This window comes from Corvus hawaiiensis, chromosome Z, assembly GCF_020740725.1.
Source record: "Corvus hawaiiensis isolate bCorHaw1 chromosome Z, bCorHaw1.pri.cur, whole genome shotgun sequence".
NCBI classification, from domain to species: Eukaryota; Metazoa; Chordata; class Aves; order Passeriformes; family Corvidae; genus Corvus; species Corvus hawaiiensis.
This window is the reverse complement of record NC_063255.1, coordinates 61,540,062-61,558,166: the sequence shown is the minus strand read 5'-3', so window position 1 is coordinate 61,558,166 and position 18,105 is coordinate 61,540,062. Positions and strand designations below refer to the sequence as shown.

General features: G+C 38.9%; 1 protein-coding gene across 7 annotated transcripts in view; it reads right to left on the bottom strand.

Moving 5' to 3' along the window:
- Nucleotides 1-15,706, bottom strand: part of FREM1 (FRAS1 related extracellular matrix 1) — a 66,417-nt gene extending 50,711 nt beyond the window's left edge. For 3 of the 7 annotated variants that reach the window (XM_048291993.1, XM_048291994.1, XM_048291995.1), the window contains exons 1-7: nt 15,318-15,706; nt 9,443-9,941; nt 4,262-4,356; nt 3,423-3,718; nt 2,719-2,915; nt 1,726-2,049; nt 223-331 (exon numbers count right to left, since the gene is read on the bottom strand). In XM_048291993.1, coding sequence (XP_048147950.1) covers nt 223-331; nt 1,726-2,049; nt 2,719-2,915; nt 3,423-3,718; nt 4,262-4,356; nt 9,443-9,673 — 1,252 coding nt within the window. In that variant the 5' untranslated portion in view covers nt 9,674-9,941; nt 15,318-15,706. The remainder of the gene's footprint in view (nt 1-222; nt 332-1,725; nt 2,050-2,718; nt 2,916-3,422; nt 3,719-4,261; nt 4,357-9,442; nt 9,942-15,317) is intronic. The other 4 variants (XR_007200975.1, XM_048291992.1, XM_048291990.1 and 1 more) reach the window with 2 other exon arrangements.
- Nucleotides 15,707-18,105: the final 2,399 nt, after the last annotated feature.

Here is an 18,105-nt window from a genome sequence, read left to right as displayed (position 1 = left end):
TTTATTCTTTATTTTTCATTCCTGTTAAGTCATTAGATCCTTTTAAAGTTTTTGTAATATGTTCTCTCCAAAATGGAGATCGGGAAAAAATAGATTAATTCTCCTTCAGTTTAATGATGCTTAGACTCCAGGTGTAAATCTGAATTTTAGAGCTTTTTCAAATATGTCTGTCAAAATGTTATTAACTCTGAGGCAAAATAAACTGAGTATAAGAGATCTCACCTGTATTCCATGAAACCCGAGGGGCATTTGTATCTGTTGTTCTGATAGAAAGATGCACAGTGATTGGCAAACTCCTTTCAAAGTAGAAGTCATGAACCTCAAACTCCACCTGTTAAGAAAACAGATAAACTACTTATTGAAAACTGGAAACCAAATGTAATTCAAAAAACATATAGTGCGTTCTCTTCTGAGAGCTCTTACAGGCTTCTGATAATATGTTAATAAACAAAACTTGATTTAGCTTCTAAAAAGAGCCATGGAAGTTCTGCACAAAACTGAATATCTGCCTTCTTCACTCTTTGCAGTGAATTATGTGAAACTTAGTTTGTAGTGTGTGGAATTTTCATTTTTGTTTGGAGTGCAGTTAACTCAGCAATTAATATAGAGCTTTTTTTAACTAGTAATAATACAAAGGGAGGAGACATTTCCTGCTCTTTTAAGAGGTGTAGGACCAAAACCAGATATGATAGAAAATATATGCACTAGTATAGAAAAAACAAAATTTTTTAAAAATCGAACTCTTGAGTTGTCAAACTCCAGAACTGTCAAATTCTTGAACATGGACTCAAACAATGCTGAAAGCAGAACAGTGATGAGGCACTCAAGGAGCAGATGTTTTGGATGTGTGGTCCTCACACTACGGAAACAGGGAAAGGAGGCTCCTGTGACAGCCAAGAAAAAAATGAGACAAGCCTTGTCAGGGTCAGATGCCAATTACTGTTACTGTTGCTCTGCTTTCCAGGCAACCCTTTCCTCAGCTTACCTTGCTTTGGCTTTTTTTTCTTTGGTTTTATTACTTTAGTACCAACCATTTTGCTTTGATTGGAAAATTCCTTAACTATCTTATCAGACAGTTATTTCGTAACTCACTCAATAACCTGCAGACAGAAGCTTGATCTCATTCATCATTTGCATTACGCTTTCTGTGTTAGTGACATGCATTTATTATTCCCAGCAGGAACTGTTGGGAGTCCCTTTTTGTTATCTCTAAACCACCATTATCACAGCAGGTAGGGTGTAAGGCCAAATAGCAATCCTGACCTTTAACTGGTCCATTTTTCATGAGTTTAAATATGTCACCTCTGCACAGGTCACAGGGATCAGTAACATCATGCAGGGACAAAAGCTGTATGGAAAAGGCACCACTGATCTTTCCAAAGGCTCTTGAGTAGATCTACAAGTACTGTTATTTCACTATTCCTCTTATTTTAAAAAAATCCAGTTTAGATAGTTCTCAGTCAGAGGGATTAAAAAGTTTTCAGTACAAAGAAATTCTTATGTAGTGAGCAATAAACATCTATTTTGTGTTAGATAGTTAAGCTGACATGTCAGACAAGAAAGCAGTAAAAGATTTTAACTCTGCTCCTGCATTGCATATAGTTTTTAAAACCTTTTTCCTGAAAAATATCCATTACCTACGATTACATTTATTTCCATCTTACTTAAGGAGATGAAAAACAGCAAATACTCGCACTATTATGAGTGAAAACATTGCACTGTTACCTCATAATTCCTCCTCTCTGTGTGGCTGTTATTTGGAGGCTGATAAGCAATGAGCATGTCATTGAGATCTTTCCAAGTGAAGGAGCCAACAGGTTTCGTGTGGTCAGATAGGTGAGTGATAAAGCCCTGTGGAGGTGGCTTGGTAATATTGAATACAAGCAGGGACTTTGGAGTTTCATTGTCTTCAGCATCAATGGTTGTGGTTGTAATAGGGGTTAAAATAAATTGATCTACTTCCAGGGTGAACTTTGCCATTGGGGCAGCTTTGGGTGTTTGGTTGGGAACAGCACCTTTAATCTGAACAGGGAGCCATGCATACTCCGTCTACAACAGGAAAAAATGAGACAAATAAACAGGCAAAGTAAAGCAAAAAAATAAATTCTACTTCTTTTAGCTTCACATAGCAAATTGGGGTACATGTTAAAGCAATAATTATTTGGAAAAAAAAAAAAACCTGAAACATTTTAATTAGAAAATGCCTAAAGTAAATATTGAGACATAATTAATACGACTTTCAGGTTCACTAGTCTTATTTGTGTCCTTAATTTGGGACTGAAACAATTTACTTAATGTGATGTGAACTTAATAAATAACTTTATCTGACAGAAACATGCACAAGCCATTAATTATTATTAACTGAATATGTTCACAGAGCTCTTAACTTATTAATTACTGTATATGCTGAAGTCAGTGCAGATCATGCTGTATAAAAATTGTGGAGTTATGCCAGAATTAATTTTTCTCTCAGGATAAACTACTTATGTTTGACAGTAATCAACCAGAGGTGTTTCTTTGTAGCCATAATGGTCTAATCATAGAGGCATGGAGATAATGCCTTCCATTTGCTTAGCTGGCAAAGTTCTAAGAACTGAAAAAAATTAAAGGATTCCTATCTCTCTTCAAATGTGAAAAGGATAAAAAACAAAAAACCAACCAAACAAAAAAAAAGCACAGGATGACAATCAGATATTATAAACTTGCATTAAAATCTACCTTGTGCAGAGTTTTGCTTCTGCTATCTGAGAGATCCAACCTCACAGGAATATAATCAGTGTCAGGCGAGGGGGGGTCAAGGTGTCGATACTGAATGCCCATCCTCAGAAATTCATCACAGCTCATTTTTTTGTTGTTAATGACTCCTAGTCCCAGTGTACAGCTCCCATTTCCGCACTGTTGTCCCAGGCTGTGCTCTGTAACCCAGTAACAGCAATAGTGAAACAGATACCAGAGCAGAAACCAACACGGGGAACCTGCCCTTGTAGCTAAAATAAACCTCAGAGAGAGACAGTGTGATGAGAAGTAGGGCTCCTTTCCTGACTTAATTTCTCCTACACGATTTTGTTTTCAAATTACATCTTCCAACTCCATCCTCCCTTGGTATCTTGACTAGGTGCTGCCTCCAACAACTACCTCTGCTGTTTCTACCAAGTCTTGGCACTCACAAAGCTGTCACATTGGTCCACATATCTAGAAGCCAGAAGCAGAGTCCAGTCAAGGAATTATTGACCCAGATCTGTGATCTGCATTGTGCCTCACAAAAATTTCATGTCCCTTTCACATCCATGATAGCTCAAGCTGTTCATTAAACTTCACATGACCCACTCTTACCCAGCACATCTGAAACAACCCACTGCTGCAGATTTCATCTGCTGGGTCTCTTTGAACATGCTAATACAAACAACTAAAGCACATCATACTAGTGCCAGGGAAGAATGGCTGATCTCCACGAAACTGCTCTTGCTGCTCTTTCCTGGTGACAAGCTGGCCATGAGCAGGCAGGTGAGTTTCCGAAGAGATTATGGAAATGGTGCAATCCAGGTTTATCTTCCTGTCATAATCAAAGGTGAGGATGTTCTTGTCAATCACCCTGGACAGACCGTGGTATTCAGGGACCTCCAAAGCATGGGAACGCATTTTTATGATGTTACAGTCTGGCTCAAGTAACTGCACATGGAGGGTGAATGTTTCTACAAACGTTTCAGTTTCTGTAAACCTGCAAGTGACAGAAGAAAATTAGTTATGCTTCATCCCATCTTCAGTTGCTTTGTGATTTGGGTATTGTCCTCACCATTTAAACTGAATTACTTGAACCCCTTTCTCTCTTGTGTGCTCAAGCCTTGAATTGCCATAATCTGCCCAAATCCCCATGCTTGTAAGCAGGGTGTCTTTGTGAAGGAAGAGGTTATTCGCTGTGTATATGTGAGAGTGTCTGTCCCTATCAGCAGGACAGCAAAGAATATGCAGTACTCTGAAAGTATAGTTGTCACTTCCCATAGCACAATGAAAAATCACTATTTTTCTGTAATAAGCAAGCAATACATAATACACATTAAATGGGCATTATCTGCAATACATGGTGAGAAATGTTTCTGTAAACAGATGGTCACTTGTTAACTAATGATGCAGCTACTGGAACTAAGTAGTTACAGCATGTACAGCAAAACATGCTCTAACTGTAAAAAATGGACTGCTTGCTCTTCCTGAGGTCAGCTGGGCTCCTGGCAACAGTGAAGTGCGATCTCCTGCTGCTCCTTACCTGTACAGCCTGAGCATGACCATGTCTTCATCTAAAATTGGACATCCATTGTGGGTATATTTGACTTCATTAGGAAGGAAGTGACAGTCAAAAACCTACAAAGGAGACAGAATAGACTTGACACCACACTGCCAAGGATATTAACTTCACAACATCTGTTCCACTTCTCTCTGAGTGCATGGAATACATCAGACTGAGGAAATTTTTAATATGTAGTTTGTTTCTACAAGTAGGTATTCACCTGTTCTGTAATCTCCCAGTAAGAATCAGAGCAACCACTTAAACATGGGGCTGCTAGCACTCCACAGTTAGAAGGGCAGAGGTCATATGTGATTGTTTCAGGCTGCCAAGTCCCTCCCCAGTACAACACATAGTTTGACCTCATCTTTACTGCAGCCTCTGGAGTTAAGGACACAGGTGTATCCAGCGGCACATACAACTGCAGTGGTGCTGAAAAGACAGCAGGTCCAGCATTATAACATGAGATTTATTGACTTTTAAAGTTGCTCATGGCGATTGCTTGATCATATAGTAAATCTTGCTTTATGACTACTACAAATGGACTACAAAAATACAACCCAGCGAAATTTCTGTTAGAAACTTTGCTCAGATTTGTTAGCTCTTTTCTAGATCAGATGTCTCTGCGCCATACCAAGATCCAGCCCCAAAATCAGTATAATCCACTTCAAAAAACAATCTGTCCCATGATGTTCCCTATGTTGTCCCTACCAGCTAATTCAAAATAGACTAATACTTACAACACACCGGATACAGGTAAAATTTGTGAGTCTGTCTGGCCACAGTTTGACATCTAAGCCCGACACTTACTTCAGGCAGATTGATTTATTTAATGGTTGGTTGACTTGTGAAAGCAAGGCAATGAGGAAACATGCCTGACACAAAGAGAAAAAAGATTGCTTTGTAGAACTGTGATACACTCATTCTTTGGAAAAGGGATTTGGATTCTGGGGCATACAATTTTCGTGTTCTCAAATACTGCAATTTGCAAGACTGGCAAATTATAATTCCCATGCAGTGGTGTTTTTTTACAGAAACAACATCTGAAAGCTCCTAGCATTGATAAGACTATGTCTATGTTATCCTTTTGATAACAGGGAATCCCTACATAGTCCATGGAGGATGGAGGATACTCATGTTTTGTAACTAAAAGGCATGTTCTAGCCAGCAAGAAACCCAAAACACTGCATTTCCTAAGCATTTTGCTATGAATGTTAATGTAGTTTTCATTGTATTTTTTAGGAGCAGTATTCACAAATCATTACATGGACTTTCACAGACTAAAGTGAAATCTGTTCAGCATTCACTAATAGACCTAAAGAGGCCATAACTAATAGTGATTAATATACTTATATGGCTGACTGACTAGCCACTTTTTTTTTTTTTTTTCAAAAAAAGAAGAGGTAACTTTTTAATGACAGTAATTTTTTAATATATGACAAAAGAATCATGAAAATGAAGTGCCTTACTTGAATTGCCTTTGTTTCCCCAACCACTTTGGAGGATGCTGAAATGACTGAGGGACTTCAGTGAGGTTCTAAAATGTTGACTAAAAGTGTAGCTCATAAAGAAAATTTTTAGATATTCTGACTTTCAGTGTAAAAATTACGTAATAATTTAATTCTAAATTAATTGTTATTGCATAGTTAACTGAAGCACCTCATGACCACTTTGTGGATTTATGCTAAAGGATAAAAGAACTACTGAACTTCATTTCTTTCTAGCCATTACACAGAACAGAACTTACATCTTTCTATAATGGAAGAACAGTTAGAGTTTCTCAGCTTCCATTATTAGTGAGAGGGTCCATTTCCTCTGAAGTTATTCTCAGATGCTCAAGCAATGTGATAATTATTCTATATTCTTAGCAATTTTAAAATTTATTGCCTGCTTTTAACTTTCATCAAGAAGTTCATTGTGCAAAGTCTTTCCCTTTTTTTGCCTGTTTGTTTTTTTAAATGATGAGTTAGTTGATTTTCAGACATATATACACGGATTAACCTCTTGGAATAATCTGTAAGATATAGTGTTATGGAAAATATGCTTGATTTTATTTGTTGGGACTGCTTAGAAAGGAAAGAAAAGAACAATTTGTGGAAAACAAAATTACTCTCATATGATGTAGGTTTTGACTATGTTGTGGCTGTTCTGTTATGTATTATTTTCAAATGCCGTAGAAATATGTGCTTTGCTTTTTTTCAAACAAAACCAACAAATATGTATTTTTCTTACTTAATGTCTCTTCTTTCTTAGTACAAACTAGCATAAAGGAACATGATAGTTAACTAATCAATTGGATAGTCTTATGTGATATTCCACAAAAACAGAAAATAAAATTAAGTAGTTATGTGGTATGTTATCTTAAAGAAAAAAAAGTATATTATGTACAAAACCCACTCGTATTGTCATTTCAGAAGCTTAATATTGTGCACTGAAAGTAAGATTCTTCACTGACATAAATCAGTGCAGATCCCTCAAAGTCAAGAGGATTTTGGTTACAGAATGGTGTTTTGGGGGACCATGTCAAAGGCTTTACAGAAGTCAAGGTAAATGATATCTGTAGCCCTTGCCTTGCCCACTGATGGAGTCTCTCCACCACAGAAAGCCAATGGGTTGGTCAGGCAGGATTTGCCCTTGGTGAAGCCATGCCAGGTGTCTCAAATCACCTCACTGTCCTCCATGTGCCTTTGCACAGCTTCTAGGAGGTTCTGTCCCATGATGTTCCCGGGCACAGAGGGCAGGCTGAGAGGTCAGTAATTCCCAGGAAAGATCCACTCTTTTTAAGGGTGGGTACTGTATTTCCCTTTTTCCAGTCTGGAAACTGGGATTTCACCTGACCACCACAACTTTTCAAGCATCATGATATGTGAATTTCCAACTACATCAGCCAGTTCCCCCAGAACTCTGGGATGCATCTCACTGGGTCCAATCATATAAAATAATTTATGCCTTTATTTTTAAGACATCATTTGTTCCACATCTTAATTGATAACAAGGGGATGGAAAATTTAGCACCTTTCTACAAAGGTTTGTTAACACTGACTGACAGTCAGTTTATATGTGTATTGAGACACAATCTGCTTTGTAAAAAGAAACATCTGGTTTATGTTTCCTGATACGTTTTCCTTTTGTATGAACAGGCAACTCTAATTGTCTATAAATTCACTGGGTGAGACAAAGGAAATCTAAATCTTTTTCTAATTAATGTTGAGCTTTGTTTTTTTCCACTTCAACTGCTTTTCAATTACAATTTGTAATTAAATTGTCATACATTCCTAGAACATTACTCACTTTAATGGTAGTAAACCAGATCATACCAGAGACATTTTCTGGCTGCAGAATTTTCTGTAGAAGGATCATGAGTGGCACAAGGAGATCTGGACTCTGGCACCTTTTTTCAGGAATGGTGAAAGCTCAAGCACCGCCCCTCTCCAGCCTGCTGCCCTAGGGCCACCTGCCCAGCAGAGCTCTTCTCTCTACATGAGTGCCTGCAGCTTCCATGAGCCACACTCAACTGCCTGGGCACACGTTCATGGCCGTAAAAGAACAGGTGCTTAACAGAAGTGGGGCTGGGAGAGGGGAAGTCATTTGGAAAACAAGGTGTAGTGAATGCACATCCCCCAGGATCTCTTGAAAAGGGCCTCTAACGATATGCTTGAAACATGTTGGGTTACACAGGACAAAACAGCTATTTCAAAATACCTGGGTCCTACTGCAGACAGAGGCTGAGGCAGAAACTGAAAGCAAAATCACCCCTCAGCCAGACAGATTGCCTGCAGAAGAGGTTTGCTATAGGTTTCACATTTAAGTCCCTCTTTTTCTCCTCTCCTTTAGATTGGATATTATGAAAAATTTCTTTACCAAAAGGTTGGTCAGGCATTAAAAGAGGTGTCCCAAGGAAGTGGTGGAATCACCATACCTGGAAACATTCAAAAATTGTATATATGTAGGGCTTGGGTACATGGTTTAGTAGTGGACCTTGCAGTGCTGGGTTACTGGTTGGACTCAGTGTTCTTGGAGGTCTTTCCAGCCTGAATGATTCTATGTTCATATGAATCAAGGACCAACCTATACTGGGGAAATAGAGGTGGGGTACTATGGTCAGTGTCCCTGTGCTGGCAGAAAACAAGCCCTGGGGTAGCTTCAGCAGATGCACCTATACTCCTTGGGGCCAGTCTATAGAGAAGATCACACATTGTCCTGTCCATCACCTCCTGTTTTCCCTGGCATGCCTCTGCTCCTTAGGGGTGCTGATTCAGCTGAAGTACTTGTCAGTGGTATGCAAAAATAATACTGATGACCAAGACAGAGGTTTTGAAAAACCTTTTGATACTGGTGCTCCTTCACCTATATTCACAGAAGATACCAACATCCCCAGAGAGTAGGTTTAAAACTATATTCATACACAAACACACAGAAGTGTGCTGTGGCACAAACCAGAATTTTTCAAAAAGCCAAAACCTGCTTGGCTATGGTTCATTAAAACCATTCATCTTCTGTCTATAATATTACATCTGCGTGACAACTACTTTCAACTCCTTCCTACTATAACTCAGGTGGGGCGATTTCTAAAGCAGATGAGTAGCAGAATGGTAATATGTGAAATACATTTCATTATTCCTACAGGCTTGACATTTGAACAGAAAACAGGGGAGTTATAATGTATTTGCCATCTGCTAACAATTTGGCTGCTGCAGAGCAGAACAAACAATGGTGCGCACAATGTGCTTATTGTATGTGATTATTTTTTTCTTAATTGCTCCTTAAGTAGTGGCTCCGTGACTAAAATGCAGAATGCTGTAGTGGGCTACGCATTACCCAAGGGGCACTGGTTACTCTCATGGGAGAAAAATAAGCAGCTGAGAGACTGGATGATATCTCCTAACTGAAAGTTTTGAAATACCCATTCTTCACTTGTGAAAGGAGACCCTGACCAGACTCATTTCTGTGCACTCATGCTACTGAGCTCAGCTTTTGGATCTCAGGGCTGCAGTTCTCTACTAGCTGTCTTTTTAAGAAAAAGGCCGAATGCCACAGACCTTTCAGTTTCATGCCTTTTAGTTACTACCCAAAAGAAAAACAAAAATCAGTAAAGCAGCTCTTTTTAGTTTCTCCCAGACCTGCACACACCAACATTCAAGCAGCAAAACAGAGCCCAAATACCTGTGGAGTTAGTTTCCCAACCCTCTGTGTTATTGGCTCATTAATCACAACTTCTACTTTGCAGACATCTTTCTCTCTGGGTATGGAAAACTTGAGGTCTTCTTCTGACAGGAAGACAGACTGCCCCTTCATCACTTTAACCCCAAGGTTCAAACTAATAAAGGAGGAGCACACAGCTCTTAACATGACAGGCAGCAGTAGAAACAACCAGCTTTTCTCAATGGGCTTCATATTACAAGGGGGTGCCAGCCTTTTTCACCAGTAAAAAAATTTCTTAACAAAAGGAGTCTTCTTTCTCCACCAGCAGAGTTTCACCATATAACGAAGGCATTATTAGCCACAGGTAAAAATGTATGATATGTTTTCTATTAATAGGTCCTTCTTGACTGAAATTTGGGCAGGACCCTTTCAAAATACACTTAGGTTTTTATAAAATTCACTGGTCACGCCTGACAAAATGATGAATGTGTTCTCAGAGTCCTTTCAAGGTTTGTTAATCCTGAAAAAAAAAAGGAAAATTGCTATAAGGCATTGAGCAACTATAGGGATAAAAACAGAACAACAAACAGACACACAATACCTTCCATCATTCCTGACAATTGCAGTTCATTTCAAGCAGCAGCTTGACTTCACCTTTGAATGCTATTCGGTGTACACATGCTCAGAAAATTAGGTATCTACCAATGAGAGTTCTCCCTCAACAGATCAGCTCTCCATGTGAATTCCAGGCACCTGTAGTCTGTATGCACATACAAACCCTTGCTGTGTAGGATCCTTTGTTACTGACCTTTTTAACTGCAGGACTGCATAGATATTAATAAAACAGTATGAGCTCCAAATAGTGTGAAAGTTCAAAGGTGCTCATTCAGATTAAATAAACCAGAAAGTGAGATGAAAGGAAGGTGGCCTCCTGTTAAATCTGTTTTCTCTCTGCCATTGGAGGCATGAGAAAAAAAATCAACCTCTAGTTGAAAACACCTTTCCCATGCCTCTCTACTCTTCCTGTTACAGTAAGTAACTGTGCCAGGACAGCAGCATAGGAACATGTGATATGGCATGGCAAAGCTGTAATTTTTCTTTAAAAAAAAAAAAAAACAGCTGAGAAAAATTCAGTGACAATAAAGAAGAAGAGATAATATGGAAAATAAATTACACAAGTTTCTCATGTGCCTAGTTACAGTTAATCTTCATCTTTCATGTTTATAACCGCATAAAGAAAGAATTTTTCTTCTGACGTTAAACAAGCACTATTGAAATCCTTTTAAGAGCCTAATTTCTACAATCCTCCAAAGTAACTGAATTTACAGCCCAAAGAATAGGAAGTGATATCGATTTAATAAAATTTGAGTAGATCGTAAGAGTTCCAAGACAGAAAAGTGTCAACATTCCTTTAGTTTATGTAAATTTTTAATGTCCTGACTACTTATTTGCCACAACCTTACTACCAACAGTGAACTTTCCTGAAAGTGAATTTAAAAACAAATCCTTGTATCTCTTTATTTTCTTTGTTGATTTTAACAGGTAAGTGTTCCCTCCACTGTTTCCAGAAGAATGACCTTCTAAACAGCTTATAATGGAATGCACATCTCCACCCAGTTTTAAATTTCACTGGAAAACAACTGACAGTTCAGAAATTCTGTCAAACTATTCACTTCCTAAAGTTAAACAAGACAGATCCACTCACTTCACCACAGATTTAAGGTTGATTACTTTGAGAGTCACATACATGTAAACTTGGATGTATGTTGACTATGTAGTCTGGGACATAAAATTTAAGTCTAGTTTTCTAAGTATTTATCTGAAAGTCTTTCCATTTTGGTTTAGAATATTGAAGCCATACCTGTCTGAAGAAAATCTGAGAGAAAATGTAGAATTCTAGCCAGTGGAAAAGGCATGAAATCCATGGTTGAATATTCAATAAGAAAGTAATGCGAAATTTTAGATTCAGCCTAGGACCTGGCAAAGTGCTAAGAAGCAGTTAATGACTCTGACGCACAGACCCCATGGTTTACCTCTCATGACAGTGCCAGTAACTGTCTGCTCCATAACAGCAGGCTGAGGCATAGACTTATGGTTCAAAATAGCTTTATTCACAGGCATTTTCTTACAGGACAACTCATCAGAAATTATGACATTAAAGCCCAGATAGTTTTTACTTTCTCTACTCCCACATAGATAGCTATCACAAAACCATGTGATAGTTGTGAGATAACCTCATCACCAGCTGGGGAATGGCACTCATGCAGAGATGTCTGCATCTTGACTCTGTTACAACCCAGGTTCATCTATTTCTTGCGCCTGCCCTGTAAATCCCAGCATTGAGTGAAGCTTTAAACCTCAGGTGCAGGTACAGGGTTCTGTGCTCCCGTTCCTTACCCTGCATCAAAAACAGAAAGTCTACAAGAACAGAGAGTCCACAAGAGGAATCAGGACCATTTTGATCAATTTCATGGTGGGTGTATGAGACATTCTCTGCTACAAATTTGGTCCTGTTATCACTGTATATTACAGTCTTGCTTTGGCTACTTTAACATCCAGACACAGCTCCTGTATCACTATGTATGTGTTTGTCCCATGTGTTTCAGCCACTGGACTCTACTTGGATGCTGTAGGACTCTCTCCTTAGGTGGCCAAGTGAAGATCTTGGGAAGTATAAGCTCACTTTCTCAATCACTTATCCAATCGCAACAAAATGAAATGGCAAGGGATCCTTTCAGTACATAATGACAATAAAAATGAGAAGGTTTTGGGGTAAGTGCCATGATACTAACGCCCTCCCTATTTGTAAAGAAGGTCATTGCTTCAGTGAAGTCATGTGTGTGCTACATGGTACTTATGCTAATTGACAGAGACAGTATGCTGCTCTTCAGCAGATATACAACTGCTAGTGATGCCACTGTCACTTTTTGTGGCTGCTTTGGACTTCCTTACTGCTCTCCCCTTAATATCACAGCTGAACCTGATTCACCCCTGATAATCCTTGGCATGCCACCTGTGTATCCAAAATGGACATCCAACTAAGGCACTGTTTAATTCCAAATGCACCAAAATATTTCAGGTATATTTAGTGGTCTAATGAAATAATGGTATTCATTAACAACACAGAAGGAGAATCAGTATTGCAAAATTAAGCTGCTTTCTCATCAACTTTCTAAGGGTCTGTCTATATGCCAAAACACCTGAAACAACTCCAAGTTCACTGGGTGAATGCAAGCCCACAGAAAGGTACCGGGTTTTGTCCCAGAAGTAAAACAGTCATGTCAGTTCAGGGATATATCATATACTAGCTGTTATCCCTCAGTGGGGATGGAGCACATGATGTATGAGGAGAGGCAGACACAGCTGGATTTGTTCAGCCTGGAAAAGAAAGGCCTTATTGCTTATTTTTAGACTTCTAACAGAAGAGTGCCTGGAGCACGGGGAGAGACATGCAAACCCATTAAAACAGCAACAAGGGAAATTCACATTAGTTTTTAGAAAAGAAGAAAAAAAAAGACATCACAAACATAGGCAGTGGAACGGATTTCATGGAGTCCTCTCAGATATATTTAATAAACTAATCAGAGCCTGAGTTGCTTGATGTAACTTTGAAGCCAGACTTGCTATAAAACAGGCTTTTCTTGGGGAAAGAGGTGGGAGGAGCTACCGTCAGAGGTCCTTCTTGCCCAAAATCATGTGCTGACTCTAAGCTGAAAAGACAGAACCATCTGACTGCCAGGATCTAGGTTAATTACCTGGTGTATTTTTGCAAAATACTTCATTATACCCTGCCAACTGTCCAGTAATTCCCCTGAGATCCAATAAACCCATACTGGTATCAAAAATGTGGTAATGAATAAAGAGACCTCCTTTCCTGTGTACATTGGCCAAGCTGATTCTGAGATTTGAAAGCCTGGAATATAAATCCTGAAGACATGCCCAAGGCATTGAACAAGGGACACATGGCAACGGTGCTCTAAGGAGCTACTCATCTGCTGGCAGCTCCTGCCCACTCTGGGGAGAAGGCAGGGGGAGAAGGGGCCTCTGAGGAGGCAGTGAATGTGACTCTGTAGAGTTGACAGAGGGACATACCAGACTGGGGACAATGTAAAGGAGGGTTTCTGTGAACTTTAGATGTGGTTTGTTAAAAATTTCCTCCGAGTGACAGAACTAGTTTTCCCTCAGGGCTGCTGGTGCACATGTGGGAAATGATGCAATGGTTAATTACAAACATTAACGACTAGTGAGTCTGATTCTGAGGAGAGCTAAATTGATGTAAGTAAAAGATTAATCCAAGTAGTTTAGATAGCTATCTACCAACACAATAAAACCTGAAACAGCACCAATAAGTCTCAGCTTTAATACCTAAAACTTGACTGAAGAACCTGTAATCACTAGTGAGCTTGAGCCGAGTCTCAATGACACCAAAAGCCTTCACTCGGATTTGGATGAGACTTCAAGAGTTTCTCTGTATGTGACAAAATCTCTGGTTGCCTGGGATATTTCCCTGAACAGATGGATCAAAACTGCCCAACTCTTTTGCAAAGCTGGAAGGAAAATGGAGAATGATTGTTGTGGGTTGGAAGCTGGATTGATTTGTTTTAATGAATACCAGAAAAAGTTTGCAAGAAACAGAAGGAAGAGACAAATTTTTTTGAGGATGGGTTTAAAGAAAACATGTAAGAGCTTTCCATGATTTCTAGGAAAGGAGATGAATATTATTACAGCAATTAAAATCTAGCCCAGGGCTATGAAAGGATCATGAGCTATTAAATTAGGACACTGTCACTTCAGAATGTGCTCTTAACACATGCACCCCTTGGACTGTTTGTTATTTTATGGTTTTGTTCCATGCACTACAAACAAGGATTACAGGTTACCAAGAAGCTAAGTATTTGGCAAAATATTTCCTGAGTTAAGGAATGGCAGATAACACCCTGTATGCAGTTACACCTTGGACATACGTCAACAGAAAAGATGCATTTTGCCTGAGGTAAAGTACAATCCTGAGTTAGGTGAGATTATGACTAGTAGAATTCTCTAACTAGCAAAAAAGTAACTTGCAAAATCGCCTTTTAATAACTGTTTGAAGACACAGTGTATAATTATCTGCAGAATGTGTTGGAATGTCTCAGCACAACACAGTGACAGCAACTTATCTCTAAAAGGTGATGGTTCCAGACAAATATGTAGAAATCAGCAGGAAATGTAAAAAAAAAAAAAACTTTGTAAGCACATATGTGTCAAGGAACACACATTAACTTCTATGCATACATTGACTAATAAATATCTGCCTAATTCAGATGAACTGAGTCAGCAGTCTAAACATAAATGAAAATGTAAAAATGCTGGCAGATCCCTACTGCAAAATAAGTGTACAATTTTAAAACATGCATTTAAAAAACAAGTCATCCCAGTTACATTAAATACATCATTTTTAAATACTTACTAGTATCAAAAGTTTTTACCATATTCTTCAGTGCTTTTTATCACATTTCTTCTAGTGTGTCTCACTAATAAGACAGTTCTAAGCAAAGAAATCTTATTTAGTTCTTCCAAGCTTTTATAAAAGCTAAAGCCACAAAGTTTTATTAGATCTGATGGAAAAAAGCCAGCATAGTTGAGAAATCTATATCAACTTGAATATTAGGATAAAGTAACTTATTTGGAATTCAAACTTTCAAGTTAACTTCTGCTAAACCACTGGCAGAACATGGTTACTGTTTTCCTCGAAGTTAGAACTGAGCTTTCATCCATCTCAAGCTCAAAAATTACTGTCTGGTTGCTCTGCTGCAACATTCAGCAACAAACTGAACTCTGCAAGCTGTTAAGCACTATTATGGCAACAAACACAACAGCATTCAATGTGCACAACAAACTTGAATAAAATACTTACAGGTAGTAGTGTTTCTGCTGGAGGCGAAACATGAGCTCATACTAGGAAAAGAGGAAAAAATGTATGTCACTGACCCAGTAATTTCTGTTTTAAAAGACTGGCAGAGAAAGAAATCCAATGAGTGAGCGACAGAGAGAAAGCAGAGAGGGGGAGGGGAGAGAGATAGATGAAATTCCAGTCTTTCTGGTCAGCTTGGCTGTAGTTTTCTCTGTACTGAAAATCCACAATAAACACTCCTTGCTTGCAAGACTGCTCCTGACTGCAGAGTCGCAAACTACAAATACTTTCGGGCTCCATATGATAACAGCACTCAGAGATGCCCTGTAGTGTTTACACTCAGCAATGCTTCTCTGGCAGCCAGCCTCAGATCTTCTTTTCCCCTTCTGCTAGTTAAGTCTGTTTGGAATAAAAATTGAGCTGCTGTTATTAAGGTTTGCTCTCTTTTTTTTGTCCCCACTTTTGCTAGTTTATTTCCTTCAAAACACACACACACCCCACCACAGTAGTATTCAAATTTTAATTTTCTTTTTTTCCATTCAAAACAGCAAGAAAGACAAAGAGTATAAGCAAAATCCTAATAATTATTAAATATCTCATAGGATCCAATATATGTCTCCAGCCTTCTGTCATGAGACACATCAGATTTGACCAGCTGGTGAGATTCTAAGTAAAATTTGCTACCACACAGTGGCTCATGTATGCACCCTGAGGAGTAAACCTGACAGCCCAAATTTTCAGAGCACAGAATCTGTATTGCAAAGCCACAATATAGGGACAGACCATCCTATGTCCACCTCAGCAGAGGGACCAAAAGAGTTTTTAAGCATAGGGGACAAAAGGATCTTCAACCCAGCCACAGGACATTGTGACAAAGGCAAGAGGGACAGCATGGAGAACAGCTACTGACTTCCAGGTTACCTGTGTAAACAATAGTCAAATCCAGCACAACTATAATGCTGTAACGTGTTGTCTCCCCTTGCCCTTCTTTGAACAAGCAAGCTGACTTTGACCCTCATATGGAAACAAAACCGCAATATAAAAATGCAAAACTGAAGTCAGTAGGAAGAAAGAAAAGAACCAGCAGATGTTCCTGTGGCATGACTTATGTACAGATGACGAAAACAGATGAGTGTTAAAAATTAAAATGAACTCGAAGCTACACAATGTGTAATATAATACAATCTGGCCTATATTTCCCTAAGGAAAGAACACCACGCAAAAAATACTTCCTTGAGGTACATAACTAGTATTAGAGTGATATATTGTCCTGGATTTCAGACCACACATTTTATCAAGTTTCAGAAAAACTTGCAATAATTATTTGTCTCCTCTGAGTTATATAGATGGCTGCGGGTTAGCCTGTGTGTTTGTGTTTTTGTTTGCTGAAACATAGCTTCTAATTCACTGTGATGAATGGCCTGTCTGCCTTGTACAGTGGTCTGATAAGGAGCTTCAGCATAACTGCCCTTACAGGCTGATTAAAATAGTGGCAGTTTATTTTAAGGTCTGTGACACATTAATCAATAGTATCACTGCAGAAGCTGTCTTCAAACCAGTTTTATTACTGCAGCAATGAACTTAGCATCTCATTTCATATGGTACTCTTTAACTACAATTAATTTTTGCGATCTATCAAGATCACATTACCTAAAGGATAGAGCAAAATTACCCAAGCTTTTCTTGGTAAATGCCAGAGTACTGAAGAGAAGACAAGCCTTTTGCACAATATTCAGTCTCTCCATTTCAATGTTTGACCACACAGGAAAGAGTGTAGTTCTGTTTCCCATAGATGAAACTTAAGCACAGTATTCTTTATCAATTACTAGTAAAATCGTGCAGTCCAGACTGTTGATATGAAGGTAATAAGTTAAAAGTTTTCTGCAAGCTTTTGTTACGATATAGTTAAAATAGTTCTTTACAGGTTTTTATTTGAAAAAAAAAAAAGATTTTACTTGAGGCACAAAGCAGGCAAAAACACACACACACGCACACACATACGCACAGACACCTCACACACAGCCCCACCTCTTCTCTTTCATTTTGACTTACATTGATAAGCAGTGTCCTAAACCCACATTGTCTGATATCTGCACCTTCAGTCAACACTCCTGTAAGCAGGATGGGGTTCTCAAAGTAGCAAAAGACTTGTCCCTGTCCTAATCTGGATGCTGTACAAGACGAAGATTTGATGCATTGTGAAGGGAAAAAGATACAATTATTTTCCAGGTATTTACTACATGACATAAATTTTCTTGAATGAGCAACAACAGCTGGTTGCAGCAGTCCACTCTTCAGCCCCTAACACAACACAAGAAGGACAAAGTGAAAGATCTTGTTTAAAAGGGTAAGTGTTAAATCTACCACCTTCTTCCTCATCTCCAGCCCTTATGTACTCTTTCCATAAAGATTCATTGTGGAAAGGCCATTGAGTCCACTATGTACTTCCTAAACATAAAACTACAAGATTAGCAGCACAGGGCCTGACAGTGAACACTTAAGTAAGGTAGATTTGTTGACGGAGAGCTGACCTTGCAAGTGGCTGTCAATCTGCTCAGCTTACCTGGTGACTCGCCTAGTGGTTCCCAAGATCAAATTCATAAAAACACAATAATCTTGCCATCAAAAAACTCAGCACACTTTCCATGGAAGAAACAAGGATAACCTGGGACTACTGCATGCTTGTGGCTGGAGTCACCAGCTGTGTTTCTTTGCACGGCTGTACACTGCCACCACAATTAGGAGGGTTGCACTGCTGCAGCAGCCTGTCATCTTCATCCGCAATAACCCA